This window comes from Rissa tridactyla, chromosome 10 (assembly GCF_028500815.1).
Source record: "Rissa tridactyla isolate bRisTri1 chromosome 10, bRisTri1.patW.cur.20221130, whole genome shotgun sequence".
NCBI classification, from domain to species: domain Eukaryota; kingdom Metazoa; phylum Chordata; class Aves; order Charadriiformes; family Laridae; genus Rissa; species Rissa tridactyla.
The window spans coordinates 23,293,334-23,309,428 of record NC_071475.1 but is presented as its reverse complement, the minus strand read 5'-3'; the positions used below and the strand labels follow the sequence as shown (position 1 = coordinate 23,309,428).

The 16,095-nt window shown below is 42.6% G+C and overlaps 1 protein-coding gene across 6 annotated transcripts in view; it reads right to left on the bottom strand.

Annotated features, from left to right (window-relative positions):
- The window catches only part of FBLN2 (fibulin 2), a 121,276-nt gene that overhangs the window by 26,537 nt on the left and 78,644 nt on the right, over positions 1-16,095 (bottom strand). For all 6 annotated transcript variants that reach the window (XM_054216447.1, XM_054216445.1, XM_054216446.1 and 3 more), the window contains exons 3-6: positions 13,100-13,211; positions 8,273-8,402; positions 3,662-3,848; positions 1,906-2,112 (exon numbers count right to left, since the gene is read on the bottom strand). In XM_054216447.1, coding sequence (XP_054072422.1) covers positions 1,906-2,112; positions 3,662-3,848; positions 8,273-8,402; positions 13,100-13,211 — 636 coding nt within the window. The remainder of the gene's footprint in view (positions 1-1,905; positions 2,113-3,661; positions 3,849-8,272; positions 8,403-13,099; positions 13,212-16,095) is intronic.

Sequence of the window (16,095 nt, the reverse complement as noted above, 5' to 3'; positions counted from 1 at the left end):
ATAGTTAAAAAAAAAGCTCTATTACATCCATAAGAGTAATCCAGTTTATCAGTATTATCAAAACAGAAGCCTAAATCCTTCCTTAAGAGGGATGTGTCTTATTCCTATTGATTTAAGTGTCACCTGGAGCAAAGTGTGAGCCACCAAACAATGACAACGTTCAATGACAAAGTGTGATTGCAATACAGGCTTGGGGAAGAGTGATTTCATTAAAAAAAAAAAAAAAAAAAAAACCAAAAAACAACAAGGAAATGAAATCACAAACATACAACGGGCTATGACACGGAGGCAAATACAAGACACCTGTTGCTGCATATCCTGAATGATTTCCCCAGAAAGAGAGCAGAGAAGCGAGAAACAGCTTTTGAAGTTTCATCAATGTATGCTGTCTCCTTGCCTCACAGAGCCACAGCAAGAATATTACTTCTTCCAAGCCTCATGAAAAAGCGTTTAAAAAAAAAAAACCAAACAAACAACTTAAATACAAAAACAGTCACAGTCCAGCAAAGAGCAGGAAATGTACTGGGACAGGTACAAAACCGAAAGCATTACGTCTAATCGCAGGAGTAAAAATTGCCAACTGCACGAGATTTAAACCTGAGTGGTGCGGGTCTCCGTGCCCAGACGACATGACAGAGACGTGCACATACACAGAGGAAAAATGAGAAATAAAAGGCCACTGTGCTACGTTGCCAGGTAGAGCACCTACGGTTTACAGCCAAGGCCAGCAAGCGAGGTGCCGTGCCCCACTGGCTCCCTCGCCCAGCCTTTCATTTGAGCCAGGACTCCAGAATGACGGGAGCGACCCTTCCTCGCCTCACTCTCCGTGTGTCTCAGACGTCTCACTCGCAGTCCCCTACCCTCGTCGCAATCCTCCACCTCAGCTGACCTCCGTAAATCCCTCTACGCTCTTGGCACAGCCGTAAGCACTGCAGTCTTGCAGATCTGCCAGGAATACCGACTACCCAGGTACAAGATGTATTGACCCCAAATCTGCACCGACAGAGTCGGTGGTGGGAGAAGCAAAGCAAAGCGAACCAAAACCACATATATGCTCCAGGTGAGCCATCAAGCCAAATTTTGCAGTGCTAAAATAAGAACCATTTTCTTTGCCTCTTTTGGATTAGGTTCCTTCCCCAGATTTTTAATACAAACACCAGAGCAGACAGCTGCCGCAGAAACACTGTCAAACACATTACTGATGCAAGCGCTGTAACATCATGTCGAGAAGAATGACATAATGAATGTTCATTGTTTGGCTTGGGCAGAAAGTATTTGAAGTTTAAGGAATTTTGTCATTGGATGGCAACAGTTATTTTCCTTGTTAAATAACTGAAAGCACTTGTAACTAATATAAAGTTTCAACTTTTCGGTTTATATCTGATTTGAAATCTTGCCATTAGAGAACTCCAGACATCAAAACAATTACAACACAATAGACTTTCTTTTCAAGACTTCCACCACACTAGATATATTTAGATTTTGTATGACTGAAAGATGTTAATGATTTTAGATAAAAATCAAAGTTCAGGAAGCAATGCTGTCTGTCTGGACTGACTAAAGTTTATCTAAAGGAAAGCCAACTGTGAAATACAAATTGACTCTAAGAAAAGGTATTTCATAAACCATCCTTACAAATCCTCTTCTGAAAAGTGAAACAGTCTTGATTTGAACCTATTAAATACCACCCTGATCTCATGCCACCAATACACATAAATTAAGTTTCCTAAATGGTTCTTTTTCTTTACATTATGAACCTGTCCAATTTCTACAGAAAATGTCCGTGCATTAACACCCATAAAAAAACTCACATAAATTACAGAGAAACTAAAGAAAAGCTTGGAAGATCAACGCAGGTGGCACAGAGACACTGCCATTCATGGTGTTTTGTGTCTGTTCTCTCACCTGGCAAGCAGCTGGTCCCATCATCTTGCAAAGTGAATTCTGGAAAACACGAACACTTGTAGGACCCCACAGTGTTTATACACAAATGCTGACAGAGTTCCCCACCATAGATAAGACATTCATCCAGGTCATCTCCAGGCAGGTTATTTGACAGTTCAGCTTCGTTACTGATGGACAAAGCTTCGTTGTGATCTTCCGTCTCTGAAACTGCAACAAAACAACACTTGCTGATTCTCTAAGAGGTGTTTTAGTATTAGGACTATACAATGAGCAACCTGGTCTGGTGGGAGGTGTCCCTGCCCAAGGCAGGGGGGTTGGAACTAGATGATCTTCAAGGTCCCTTCCAACCCGAACCATTCTATGATTCTATGAATATGGAGCATTTGGTCACACAAAGTTCAGATACAATCAAATCTACCCAAAACAGCTACTCCAAGGACAAGAGTAAGCGAACTCATCCTGAAGAAAAGACATTTGTGTTGAAGGTCCACCACCTCCTTCTGTAAGGCTGGAGGGACAGACATTTTACAGGAGCCACTGAGAAACAGATGTCCTCAAACCAGGACAGCCTGGGAGGTCACAAGCTCACCTTTCACACTGACTAACACCATTGCTCTTGTTCTTTGAACTAAGGTAGCACTCTGAAGCCTCATCTGAAACTGGCCGCACTGAAGAACCACTTCTAAGTTCAGGAGAAACACTTATCCAGTAGGTTTGGAAACTCTCTTCAACACCACTGTTGATTTATCAGCTGCTTCTGTGGCTAGCATTACAAACGTCCTAGGACCCACTTCATAGTGCCGTGGCCATCCTACCTACTGCTTTTAAACACTGGCAAAAGCACTACCCTTTTCATTTCCTGACCAAGTTTGACAAGCCTTTCTGCAGTACTAGAATGAATTGTTCAGCGAGTTCCCCAGTCAGCTTTTCTTAAACACATACACGCAAACTTCCTTCTCAGTGAGGTCTCAGCTAGGTCAAAATAAACCCTGACATTTGCTGGCGAGAGAAAATACACATTTAGGTCTTGAGAAGAGAATGGACAAAATTTGAACCCTAGCATATGCAGGAGGTTACCACGCAGCTCACGCGTGACAGGTGGCTACAGAACGATGCTGGAAGGAGCGGGACCTTGGGCCAAGGGAGGAAGCATAGCCGTCCAAGCTCCAGATTTGTCGTGCTCCCTTTGTCGTGCCTCTTTGGCCGCAGGGATTTGACTTAGCTCTTCGGCATCACTGCATTCATATGTTGAAAGAGTAAAAACAAACTTGCAGTGCTCTGGGCCTTCTCCGGAGCGTGCCGTGAGAAAGCTGCTCTGATGTTCAGCAGTACAATAGGAAATCCATTCCCAGGACGTTTCATTGGTATCCCCATAATCCATGGGGTTGCTTTGGCTGGAAAGTACTCATACTTTGCTTTATGCAGAATCTTTCAGGTTTGCTTCTGCTAAAACGACCAGCTTCACCTGTGCTTCTTGGTAAGAAGGGCTAATAGCAGGTCTCTGTACTATGTGACTCAGGGGTGGAGGAAAACACCAAAACCCTAAACTACTAAAGAAGGTACGTTTTGAGGATCAGAAACGCCTACGTATTTTTTTCTTTTTCAAAACTGTTTTAAGAACAAGGGAGTCTATATTTGAACCAAGAAGGAAGGCAAGTGTCCTCCTGTAGCATTACTCCTTCCAGGACCTGCTTGCATGACTCTGCGAGACAGGGATCTTCTCTGCATTGCCTTCACATCACAGACTGACACTTACCCTTCTCAGGTGTCACTGTTGGCAAAGGTTCAGGATGCCTTTTGATTTCTGGATGGATAAAGTGGTCTCCCCCTTCGCAGCAGGAGAGCATCACATGACTGCAGGGGTAGCCCAGATTTATGTTGGACTCGCAGGTTTTCCCCTCGCTCCTTAATCGCAGGCCCAGATTACAGCAATCACAGCATTGCTGCAAAAGAAGGAGACTATCAGTAACAAGGATTTAATACAGTCCGCTTGAGGGACGAGCCCCCCCCCACACCTGGAACTGATCTGCACTTTCTTTAAGAGTGGAGCATCTGGAAAAGCACTTAGGGTTGAGACAGTTGCAAACATCAAAGCTTTACTTGTGCTTGGTTTTGCCATCCTGCACAAATGGGTCAACTGCCACCAGGCTACAAGCCAAGTCTCGCTGTGCCAATGATTTCGGCAGCTTCACATGCAAGGAAGCAGTGATGCCACAGACCACCTCCTTCTAGCTCTTGCACACAGCCATTATAGTATATTATAAACAAAATAATACAGTACATTACATAGTATATTATAAACAAAATAATACAAATCTGTATTCACATTAGGGCTTTAAAAAATGGTTAGTTTAGAAGCAATGCGAAAGAAATTGTAAATATCTTGCATGGACATGAGGATCAGCAGCAGCATCTGAGCTCTGTCAGCATGTCATGGCGAGGGACTCTTTCTCAGGGGGTGTAATGATAGGACACGGGGCAAGGGCCTCAAACTGAAAGAGGGGAGATTTAGGTTAGATATCAGGAGGAAATTCTTTAAGGTAAGGGTGGTGAGGCACTGCAACAGGTTGCCCAGGGAAGTTGTCAATGCCCCATCCCTGGAGGTGTTCAAGGCCAGGCTGGATGAGGCTTTGAGCAATCTGGGCTGGTGGGAGGTGTCCCTGCCCAGGGCAGGGGGTGGAATGAGATGATCTTTAAGGTCCCTTCCAACCCGAACCATTCTGTGATTCTGTCAGTAACGACTCTTTCCTCTCTGCACCGCTGCCCTGCAAACCCTGCCCGTGACCTTTAATTACCTGACTGTCCTGGACAGCATCTCGCTGAGACAGTGGCTAGAGAAAGGCCAGGGTGTATTTTATGAGCTATTTGCCTTCCTTTTCTTCCTGCGTGTATGTAAGCAGCAGGTTGGCTGACAGGTTGATGCAATGGGGCACCCCAGAAATGTAGTCTCTCTTGCACTTCCCTCTGCTGCAGGTGGCAGACAACAACTCTCTTGTGCTTTACCCAGTCACATACAAATCTATTGCAGAGTTGGCCCACAAAAATGCATCAGATGAATTATACCAGATTCAAAAAGTCCGTACTGCATATGCACAGCGGGTACCTAACCAAGCAAGGAAGGGAGGAGTTGTGAGTCTCTGCTACAGAGACATACAGGGGCCACATGTGAATTGCAGATGCCTGTCTGGATTTAAATGTAACTGTCCTGACATCCCTAATAATATACATATATAGTTAGACGCTTTCACTGACAGAATAGTTATAAAACGCAGAGTCTCTTTGCCTCTGCGACTCCTTCAATAATGAAGACATCCAGCCCAGCAGCACTCATTTATAGTTTGCAGCTACACGGAAAGAGCCTCCCTGAACCAAGGGGAGCGATTTCAGTCCAGTCAAATACTCGGTCTATGAAAGGCGTCAGACATATAATGAAGGTCATAATTCAAACTGGCACCAGTTAGCTATGTCAACAGAAAGTCCAAGGACGGAACAGAAGAAAACTGAACTAAGCTCCCACTTCCCAGGAGAGAGATCTCTGACCCGAGGAGAGCAAATAAGAGAAGGAGCGTTGTAAGGGTTGGACGCAGTATGGAAATGGAAAGGAATCACATTTCATGATTAGCAATCCTAGATGGGCATTAAACCAGAGTCTGTCTGCACTGGGGAGACAGGGAAATTGTCCACTAACACCTCAACCTGCAGAAACTTCTGCTGAGTCATTTTTTTCCAGATTCAAACACTGTAGCTTTAGGGTTTCCCGAGCATTTTACGTGCAATATGTATCCCTTGCATGTTCAGCCCAGTACCTATAACTACAGCTCACAGTTTATGTCCCTGCTTTCTAATCTGAAAAATCCCCAAACATCAAAAATAGTAGACGTTATTCACATCTGCAGATATACATAGCCATAAAGAGTTGCCTTTATGTGCCCAAATACACGTTTGTGAATAACTTACAGTACACGTCCTGAAGATGCTGAATTATTTTTGATACTAAATGGGCTAAATCATCTTTAAAAAAAAAAAAGTGATTATCTAACTATAAGGGATTGTGGTCATGGTAGAAAAGTGAAAAATCCTTTTTCATCCTCCCCAAATACAGAATTCCCAAATTCAAAATTTTATGAACTGAAAATTCTTTCTAGAAATATTTTTTTGGTTTGGTACAATTTTTTCAGCTTCAATTTGCAAAACAAAAGAAGTTAAGGATAATACATGTTTTTAATGAAGTGTTGTAAAATATCGGAATATTTGCTGTGAAGAATATGGCTTTTTTCAGTCATAGTTTTGATTCACAAATCATCCCATGTGCAGGCATCACAGAGAGTACTGAATCAGTCATACACTTTTGGGTTCACATATTTTCCAGGTGAATACAAGTTCTCATTTTCCAGTGGAAAAACTTGTTCATCAAAAAGTTCCTTCTAAAACGCAAAAACTTGGAATGTCTTGATCTTCTATTAGCTACCTTTTGAACTTGAGTAGAATTCTACAACTGATATAATAACAAATACGACTTTTTTTACATTGCAACCGAGAAACATACCTTGAGAACCGTGGTTGATTCCCAACATTCTATGTTACTCTCAAAAACATCTTTGCTGGAATCCAGCATAATGGGATTTACCACGGTGGCATCTCCATCCACTAGAAAAAAGTCCCTAAGCATGTGCTTTTTGTATTAGAGTAAATGACAATTAAAAGCAGCCTAAGATTGAGTTGTATTGAACACAAGCTGAATAGCTGGATCTAAGAAACTGGCACTGCTGTGTTCATCTTGAAGCAAAAGTAAGGACTCTACATCTAAAATGCCTGAAGACGTACACGTGTTTGGTACCTGGAAGTAAACCCCCTGGCTTTTGGCAGGACAGCCTAAACATCTTGCAAAGTCTTTGGGGCGACGAATTTATCCTTCCACATTCCAGACAAACTCCTGTGATTTACGACACCCAGACACAGCAGTCGGCAGTAGCGGAGTGGATCAAGGGAAACACCGCTATACGCTTGTCAGCATTTTCTGCGAGGTCACCTCCGAAAGAACGTTTAACTATAACAGAACTAGAAAGCTTTTCTTAAAGTCTCAACAGTTTCAATCTTTATTCATTTTTATTATTTTTTTTTCAAGCAGTAGCAGCACTGACTAAAGAGCTAAAGCGGAGGGCAATGCCATTCCTTCAATTATTTTACCATTTCAGACGGTTTCTCTCGAAGGAAGACATTACATTGGAACTGGCACGAGGAGCTATTCCAAGAGAGTATTTTGTAACTTGTTTCAGTTCAGGCAGGAATGGTGAAGTTTTCCCTCTCCACTTCTTTCTGAGGAATGGCTCGTGTGATAAGCCTTACTCTAGGGCACGCGCTCTGCCTGGCATGTAAAAGACCCATGGTGAAAACCTAAGAATAATAATTCTATCACCCTTCAGAAATATTAATGTCTTCTCCCAAGTGCACAAATTCCCTTTTTATTCTAATGCTAGACTCCACACCCACGTAGATAATATTTCTGAAAATGACAAATTGGCATAGCTAATTAAACTTTAAACTCTGCAGTAGACGTCCGTGTATTTTGCTTTTCCAGTGAACAATTATCTGCAAGAATCACCGATGTATAAGAAGAGACAGAACTAATCAGTTTCCTGCTGAGACAAGGGAAGCTGCACTTAAGCTTAGATATAGCTATGTAAATTATTATCAGAGTGAAATGAATTCTGAAATGCACCCTTCTGGTAAAAAACAAGACAAGCCAGCAAGCAAGATGCTGAATCTTCAAACTGGTTTAAATTGGTTTGGCTCCACTGATTCTCATAAAGCAAATCTCATTTACAGAAGCTGAAGCTGTGGCTCGTGATTTGAACCATTCGTTAATAGTCTACCTTTATTTATGAACAAAAGCTTCCATCACCATCTAAAATGCTGGTTCCTCTTGTCCGTCGTTTTGTTTAACTGAGAAATGAGGCTGCGATTCAACACCGTAGCCAAGCGAACTCTTCAGTAACGCGTTTTCCATTATATCTTCCATTAAGTTTTGCCCTATCATTTTCTAAATTCTTCTACACCGTAGATATAAAACCTAAAATGGTCTTTTCAGCTACTTCCAAAGTGAGGAAGCAAAACAACACAGCAAGTTGAATCTCAAAAACGGAGATGGAAATAATTCAAAACAAAATTACTGAGAAGTTTTAAAAGGAGCTGCATCACCAGGCAATTGAAACCTAAATGCAAACAGTGTAATTTCCCCACCACATTCCTGCAACTTTCTAGTTTTCTGTGCTCTGTAATAACGTATGAAGAAATTACTGCTAAATGCAAGAAATGAGGACACCTCATATTTGGAACGAAACCCTATAAAAGCATCAGAGCAACTTACCTTATACGATGATCCTCCGCAAGGATCGCTTTCCTCTGGGCCGCAGGCATCTCCCTCCTTGGCAGCGATCATGCCAGCCAGGCAGCTGTTCTCCTTCACGGTGGAGACGCAGCACTGCTTCTGAGCAATCCTGCAAAGGATCACGGAGGTCAAGTGTTCGCTGACACTGAGAAGACATCAAGATGGGATGCAAAAAAACCCCCAGACCTATTGCATTCACAATACGTTCCCCAGATTGGGTCTCTCTTTGACTTGTGTGACAATACTAATACAATACAGACGGTACCACTGACTTTTGCAGGATATACTTTTTTCCTCACGTCTAATAAAAAGATGTACTGATAAATCCTCAAGAAGGCTTGTGTTTAGATCACTGTCTCTCGAATTCTGGTCACCAATATCTCTCACAGGATTTGTGCAACAGTTCTGCCCCGTGTTTTGCTTCTTGGAAGTCTTCAGAATGTTTCAGAAACGGAAAACAGACAGAAACCTTCTTCCTTGGGAAGTGGGAAAAGGGAAATGCACCTGTACTCACTTCTTCACCAACCAGAGGACTGACGCTCTGGACAGGACTTAAGCAAAGTGTCACATCACAAAATCCCTATAAACTCTTTATAGCCCTGCAGGTTGTAACCCAGAATGTAAGCTTTCCTCTTACTTTGGTTATCAAAGAAAAGTTATGGGTGACTTCATCACTGTATACGAAGTACTTTGGGAACCTACATTTCCTATATACGGCTCTTCAAATCAAACATTTTAATGAGATGCACCGAAGGTTAAAATGAAACAGATTTAAAATCTAAATGGCAAATTCCTAATGAAATTTAATAGATGTTTATTGAAATAATAAAATACTCTTCCCTACTTTTTAAAGTTCATAGTGGATTTCCCCCCCCGCCCATTTGAAGAGGTACCTGCTTCTTTCATTCATATGCAAAAGAGCAGACAAAATCCCGTGGCCCTTTGGCTTTACGCCAGGAGCCCCGCTCTCGCTCCACGCAGCGCGGAGACGAGCAGCACCCCAGGACGGGTGCGTGTCTGGGCACGCGAGAGGGACGGGCCCCCGCGGTGGGGAAGGGTGAGGGCTGAGAGCTGCAGGCCACAAAACCCTCCCGAGGGGCTTATGTTGAATACGGGGCCTGTAGATTGGGCATATGTGACACAGACGAACATGTTAAAACTCAGGTGAAATAACATTATGTTACGAGTAAGGGTAAATTTCTGTTGGGGACAGATTTGGCAGCAGAAAGGAATTAAGGAAAGTTTATCTTTTTCCAAAAATAACCTTGATGTCTAAGTGTCTTTTGCTGATGCACTCTAACAGGGCACGCTGCCTCATGGGCTACCCTGGACACGATGGATGGGAGGCTGATGCTTTTTAACAGGCAGCGCCTCATAGCGAAGCAGTTCTCCTGCAACCGAATTATTTGCAAGCAAACAACTTTTGTCAGTCAGATACCATTATTACTGCAAGAAAACACAGTTCTCCTAGGAAACAAAACCTCTTCTTTCCTGAGAAGAATGTATTTCCAGTTCACAGCTTTCACCCTAAGGCTTCAATGAAAAATTAAAAAAAAAAAAAAAGACAAAAGAAAGGGATGTCTCTTATTCCAGTAGAAACCAGGCAGTGACAGCCACTTGGCCGCTCTCCCTATACCAATGGCTTGTTGTGTCAGCTTTACAGTAGTATTTTTCATCTGGATAGCATAAGAGAGGTGTAACCAGGAAGCAGTGGTCTGAGTTTGATTACAGGAAGGGGATTACCACCTCCATGGGCTTTGCTTTCAAGGAAGTTACTTTTCTAATCCAGGATTAATTGCCAACTGGAGAAATACAATTTTTTGAGCAATGAATGGTTATTACCCAAATATATTCAAGTACCAGTAATTTAAAAAAAATAATTTAAAAAAAAAAAACAAAACCCTAAGGGAAAGTTATTGTTGTTTGTAGAAATGACAAAATGCTACCAGAAGCATTTTTATATACGCAAAGTGTTTGCCGTATGAAAAGACTGAAATCTCTATGCATTCGTGTTCTTGTTAAATGTGACGTTTAGCCATGAGAAATTCCTCTCATGTCTGAAATACGTAGCAGAAACAGTATTGTCTGGAGCACTGGAGCATCACTGGCCATTTTTGATTTCAGTCTTTCGCTAACCAGTCTTTTGCGACCAGATAAACGAGCTGTTGGTTCAAAGAAGATTCAGAACATTTCTGCTTTAGGCAAAGAGCGTATCGGTTAAGATCAGTGAAATGACGTCAATGTATTCAACTGATTAGTCTCTATTAGGACACAGTGTCAGCAAAAAGCAGGATTCACACTGGTACGGCTGATATAAATGCCACCCAGATAAACTCTGCTCTATTATGATAAACCACATTTCAATTATGAGATAAAAACTACTACACTGGGTCAGATGAGATTTAATCGAGCCTAACAACCTATTTCTGACACAGCCAGTGGTACAAGCTCTGGGGGTACTTTTACATCTGACTATCAATTCACTACCAAAAGATTTCCTGTAACTTGCTTTATTTTAAGTTCATTCATCTAGTTACTACACGTGATCTCTTTTAGGTAGTCCCAGTTGCAGCACACTCCTCTCTTGGAGAAGTCATTTCTAGGTAACTTGCTGTTGTTTCTTACCAGTACCATTGTGTCTGTACCTTCGAAGTAAGCGAACAAATTGTGTTTAAAAAAGACTTCAGATAAGCACGACTTGTTTTACTGTATGGCATTTGAGAGGGCTGGAGAAATAGGAAAGATGGGAAAATTCATACTGCAATGTGGTGGGGTTTTGCATATAACCCACCCTTGAGCAGATCAAAAAAGCATCATCGTGTCCCTGCCTGAGCAAGACATTACGTCTGTTCAAAGAGTGGGACATCACATTTCACACATCACTCACCACTGTCTGTCTGTAGCCAAGCCCTGGGTGAACCCTAATCTGTTTATTTCTAAAGGCTCATCCTGACCGTGACCATCTCAATTAACATATTTCCCATCCTGCAGTTAGTGTTGGTCATTACACAGAGATACGGCAAGTTGGTACATGAATATAGAATGTCCGGAGACATCAAGACACATCAACAAGTAGCTTTAACATTTACGTTTTTGCCACTTGAAAACCCCAGCACTTGGAAACAACAGACACCTCAATCTGCAACCTCTATCTAAAAAATCTATAGCCTCAGCAGCCACAGGGGAGGCTTCACTCATTTGCCTAAGCTAAAAAAAATTATCATAGAATCACAGAATGGTTTGGGTTGGAAGGGACCTTAAAGTCCACCCCCTGCCCTGGGCAGGGACACCTCCCACCAGCCCAGGTTGCTCCAAGCCCCGTCCAACCTGGCCTTGAACCCCTCCAGGGATGGGGCAGCCACAGCTTCTCTGGGCAACCTGGGCCAGGGGCTCACCACCCTCACAGCCAAGAATTTCTGCCTGAGATCTCATCTAAATCTAAATCTAAATCTACCCTCTTCAGGATCCGTCAGTAGACTGACGGTCACTTGTAAAACACAAGTATTTATTGACAACTATCCTGGCAGAAGAGTAACTAATTTTTGCAATCAAAATCTATCTTACACTTTTTAAAATCCTTAGCTACTGAGTCGAGTTAGTGGCAGACTCTTTGGAGCTTGCATGACCTGCGGGCATCTTCACGCCTGAGGTTTGGATACGTGCACGGTGACCAGCTCGGCACACCGGCACAGCACCCAGTGGCAGCAGGAAGGTTTTGTCTCTGCTTTCAAGGTTCTGAAGCCACTTTTTTTTCTTGAACACTTTTTTTACATGAACTGTTTTCTTTAAAACACAATCGAAATTTTGAAAGTAAAACAACTGAACTCCTCATCTCTTAGTCTCTTAAATCCCAGCAGATTCACGGGGACTGAAACATTTAGGATCTGGCTTTTTCATCTAAGCCCAGCCTCAGATGTGCAGGTGCAACTCATTAATGTATTGGATTTGCACCTACTTAGGCCAAGGCTGGAATTTTTTAATCTGTCTTTACTTCATAGACAGTTGGTATGTGTCAGTTATGTCATGCCAGATCCCAGTGGGGGGGGATTTTAATCTCCCAGTAACTTCAAAAAGGTGCAAGGATACTAACTTTCATAAAAACTATTATGCCAAACTTTTTTAATGCTGAAAATGTTGGGATCTGTCTTAGAGAAATCCATCTGGCTTACATTGCACCGTGCGAGTCTCAGATAACTTTGCCTTCATCCCTCCCTAAGGCCTGTTTCAGACTAGGGGGGAGAAGAATTGCAGCGAGCGTAATACGTTGCCCTTGTAACTCTGCACCCCTTCTTCTTGTCTTGCTGTGCAGTTTGAATCTGGCACCCTCACTCGGACCAGATGCTATTGATACCAGCAGCATTATCAAGGCATATGGTCCACCCCTCCAGCTGAGCACAGACAGCAGAACCAGCAGCCATTCACACTGGACAATAAACACATCATTTAATGATATGGATAATCATCGCATTTAGCACTTGCCAAATGGAAGACCAACTCTGCCCTTCTATTTATCTGCAACTCCACAGATGTGCATGAAACTGGGAAACAAAAATTTGTGCTCTGCTCACGTGAGAGAGGAAAAAAAAAATCTTACAAGGCTGTTGTTTAGATTAGATTTTGGGGAAAGGGAGGGAGAAATCCCTCTTTCTAATTTGCCGTGGCATGTTGCCACTCTACCAATAATTTATACAATGAACGAAACAGTTCCCAGTCTCCTGCACATCCCATGATTTGTACAATTGTTTGATTTCTTCTAAAGGACCGCTCTCTATGTTTATCTAAAATGCTCGGTTTTGCCTTACGTACCTGCAAATATCACCATCCATTCCACTTACAGGGATTTCTGTGCACTCCCCGTTGTCCACAGCCCACTGTTGTCCAGCTCCACAGCAGCTCTCAATCAATTCCTTTGTGGAACCTGTATAAAACACACACCGGCAATTTTTGGTATGGAATGGATTTGGTTTACCACTGTTTCTTTAATTGAGAAGATCTTTGAAATAACAATAGTTCAGCTTTTTGTTCTTTTTTTTTCTTTCTTTCTCCATTCCATTTGGTTATACGCACATACAGAAAAAAGCGACTGATACCTGCAGTATCTTGACATCATCGATCACTCAGTAACGTCTTTCAGACAGGAACCGCAGAAGCAAATTAGAGTTTCATTTACAATAAAAGACAACTGGTTTGAAGAGAACTCTACCTTTGACATCTCTGAACAAAAAAACCTGAAGAGTCATGCTTGGCTACATAACGCAAGTTAATTTAATAAGTCATTATGCGATTGTAACAGTGCCTTCGCTCCCACTCGCTGGGCTGGGTGGACACACTTGGGGTGTCCAAGTACACCTTCCCAACAAATGGAATTCAGCACACGGAGCGTACACAAGCTCGGCACATGGCACACACAAGCCGCAGTAGTTCCCTTATACCACATTGTAAATATGAAGTTTCACTGATGAGTAACAACAAACTGAAACACGTTCCTCGTCACAGTCCCTCAAAGTTCTTCGTATTTAGCGTGAGTGCTTTCAATAGGTTTGACATACGTAGCATTAAGAAATTGTTTCCACGCGATAAAGAACTTTCACTCCTCAGAATTACCTAGAGTACATATACCTAGAGTATCCTACAGCTGAATTTGAGGGTTCAGCTGGTTTAAAGCCATAATTGAAAAGGGTTTGAGAGACATAACGCTGACTCTGCTAATGAGCTCATGTAAAACACTGGCACTAAGACGCAGTAAAAGAGACGGACACGTAGAATGCTGCACTACTTTTTATATTTCTCCTTGTGGGTTTCCACTTAAGATGTAAATTTTCAGGTTACAAGTGAAATACGACTTAAAGCAGGGGATTTTCAATACACTACACATCTACTGTATATAACGGACGCAGGTGCCATCAGACTGGGCAGAAACAGTATTTTTTGGAGCCTGTACAGAAGTTTACTTCATGATGGGACATCTGCTGTGCTGCTGGGGTGCAAATACCAAACATCCACTAACATAAATCAACTAAACTGATACTGGAGTGCCAGGAGCCCGCTCCGTGGCAGCAGCTGGCAGGCGCTGTGCTGTGTCATTAGGAAGATTTCTCCTGCGACTGCTCACGCAGTGGGTGGACTCCATCGCACAAAGCACATGGTCTCCCCATCACCAGCTAACGGGTCCTCCGCACGAGCTTTCTGCTTTGGGAACGGTTACACAGGTATCAGGTATGAAAATGATTAAGAGATGCCTTTTATAGAGATACGAGGTGCATTACAAATGTTTGGGGGCTGTGATTTCACAGTATTGATATACACGTCAATGCACATAATAAAAATGGTATATCAGACCACAGGGCTCTGCTTCCTCCACAGAGTCAATGGCCCTGTGCTGATGAGTTGGTGCAGTGCCTGCTCTCTCCATTGGCTCATCAAAAATGCTCCAGTTCCTTTTAAAGCCATTTATATGGATATAAGGAACAGTTCGTGCATTTTATTCATCCTCCCAGGCCAGTCTCGGTCATGGTTTGGCATTACCATTAAAAGGAAACAAGACAAAGCCACCCCAAAGTTGAGTTGCAGGAGACGTGTGGGTCAATGGACCTTGGGCAGCTCCACATCTGAGCACTCACTGACCAACTCCCCACAACCCACACTGCAGAACAATGTATTTTCAAGAATCCTCAGCCAGTTTTCAAGTGAATGTCTCCTGAATTAAGTGTGCTTAAAGTGGGAGGGGGGGGAACCTCTTTCTCTACAAGGGTTGTAGGAAAAATGCCCTTGCTGCAGAATGGCACTGCTGAAGGTACAGTGCTCTCCTGTCGACACTTGGCAACAAACCTAAACATTTGGAAGCCAGTCTTGCACAATTCTCATCTATTAGGGAACTGCATTCAGGTGGATAGGAGTGATTCCGCAGTCATTCCGTCTGAACTGAGAACCCTCTCCCCCGGCATGTGACAACCATGTTAGATAGCAGCTTCTCCGATAGACTAGATTTGATGAAAAAGTTAACAGAATCCTTTCTTTTGTCTGCATTTGGTATATGGTATCAAGCCAAATAATTTTTCTTTGCAAAATTGTAATGCTTAACTATAAGTGGGACATTTATAGAAATGGCGACAATTGAAAACATCTGGGTATCCACGCTGCACAGTTCAGAAGATACAGAGACAGCCTATGTTCCCAGCACGTTTCTGCTGTCATGTATTTACGGCAGTTATTCTGTGTTTCAAACAATAGTAGAAGAACTTTATATAGTGTCTTGTAGAGCAAAGTCGTGATTGGATACCAAGGGTGAGAAGTTTAAGTGTAGTGCTATCTTCAATGTTAAAAATAGTGGCACTTACACAAATAATACAAACCTCAGTAGAAGACTATTCCTCTGTACTTGTTACAGCTAATTTAGGAGATAATACTACATTTTGGAAACTGGCAAGTTCTCACCACCAGCATGGCTTCCTCTATAAAGAGCAACTGAAAAATTAATGAAGATATTAAACATTACTGGTCCCAATAAGGACCCCTGAGGGGCACCACTCATCAGTGATCTCCATGCAGACATTGAGCCATTGACCACTACCCTCTGGATGTGACCATCCAACCGATTCCTTATCCACTGAACAGTCCACCCATCAAATTCATATCTCTCCAGTTTAGAGAGAAGGATGTTGAGGGGACCGTGTCAAAGGCCTTACAGAAGTCTAGATAGACGACATCCGTAGCTCTTCGCTTGTCCACTGATGTAGTCACTCCAACAAAGAAGGCCACGAGGCTGGTCAGGCAGGACTTGCCCTTGGTGAAGCCATACTGAA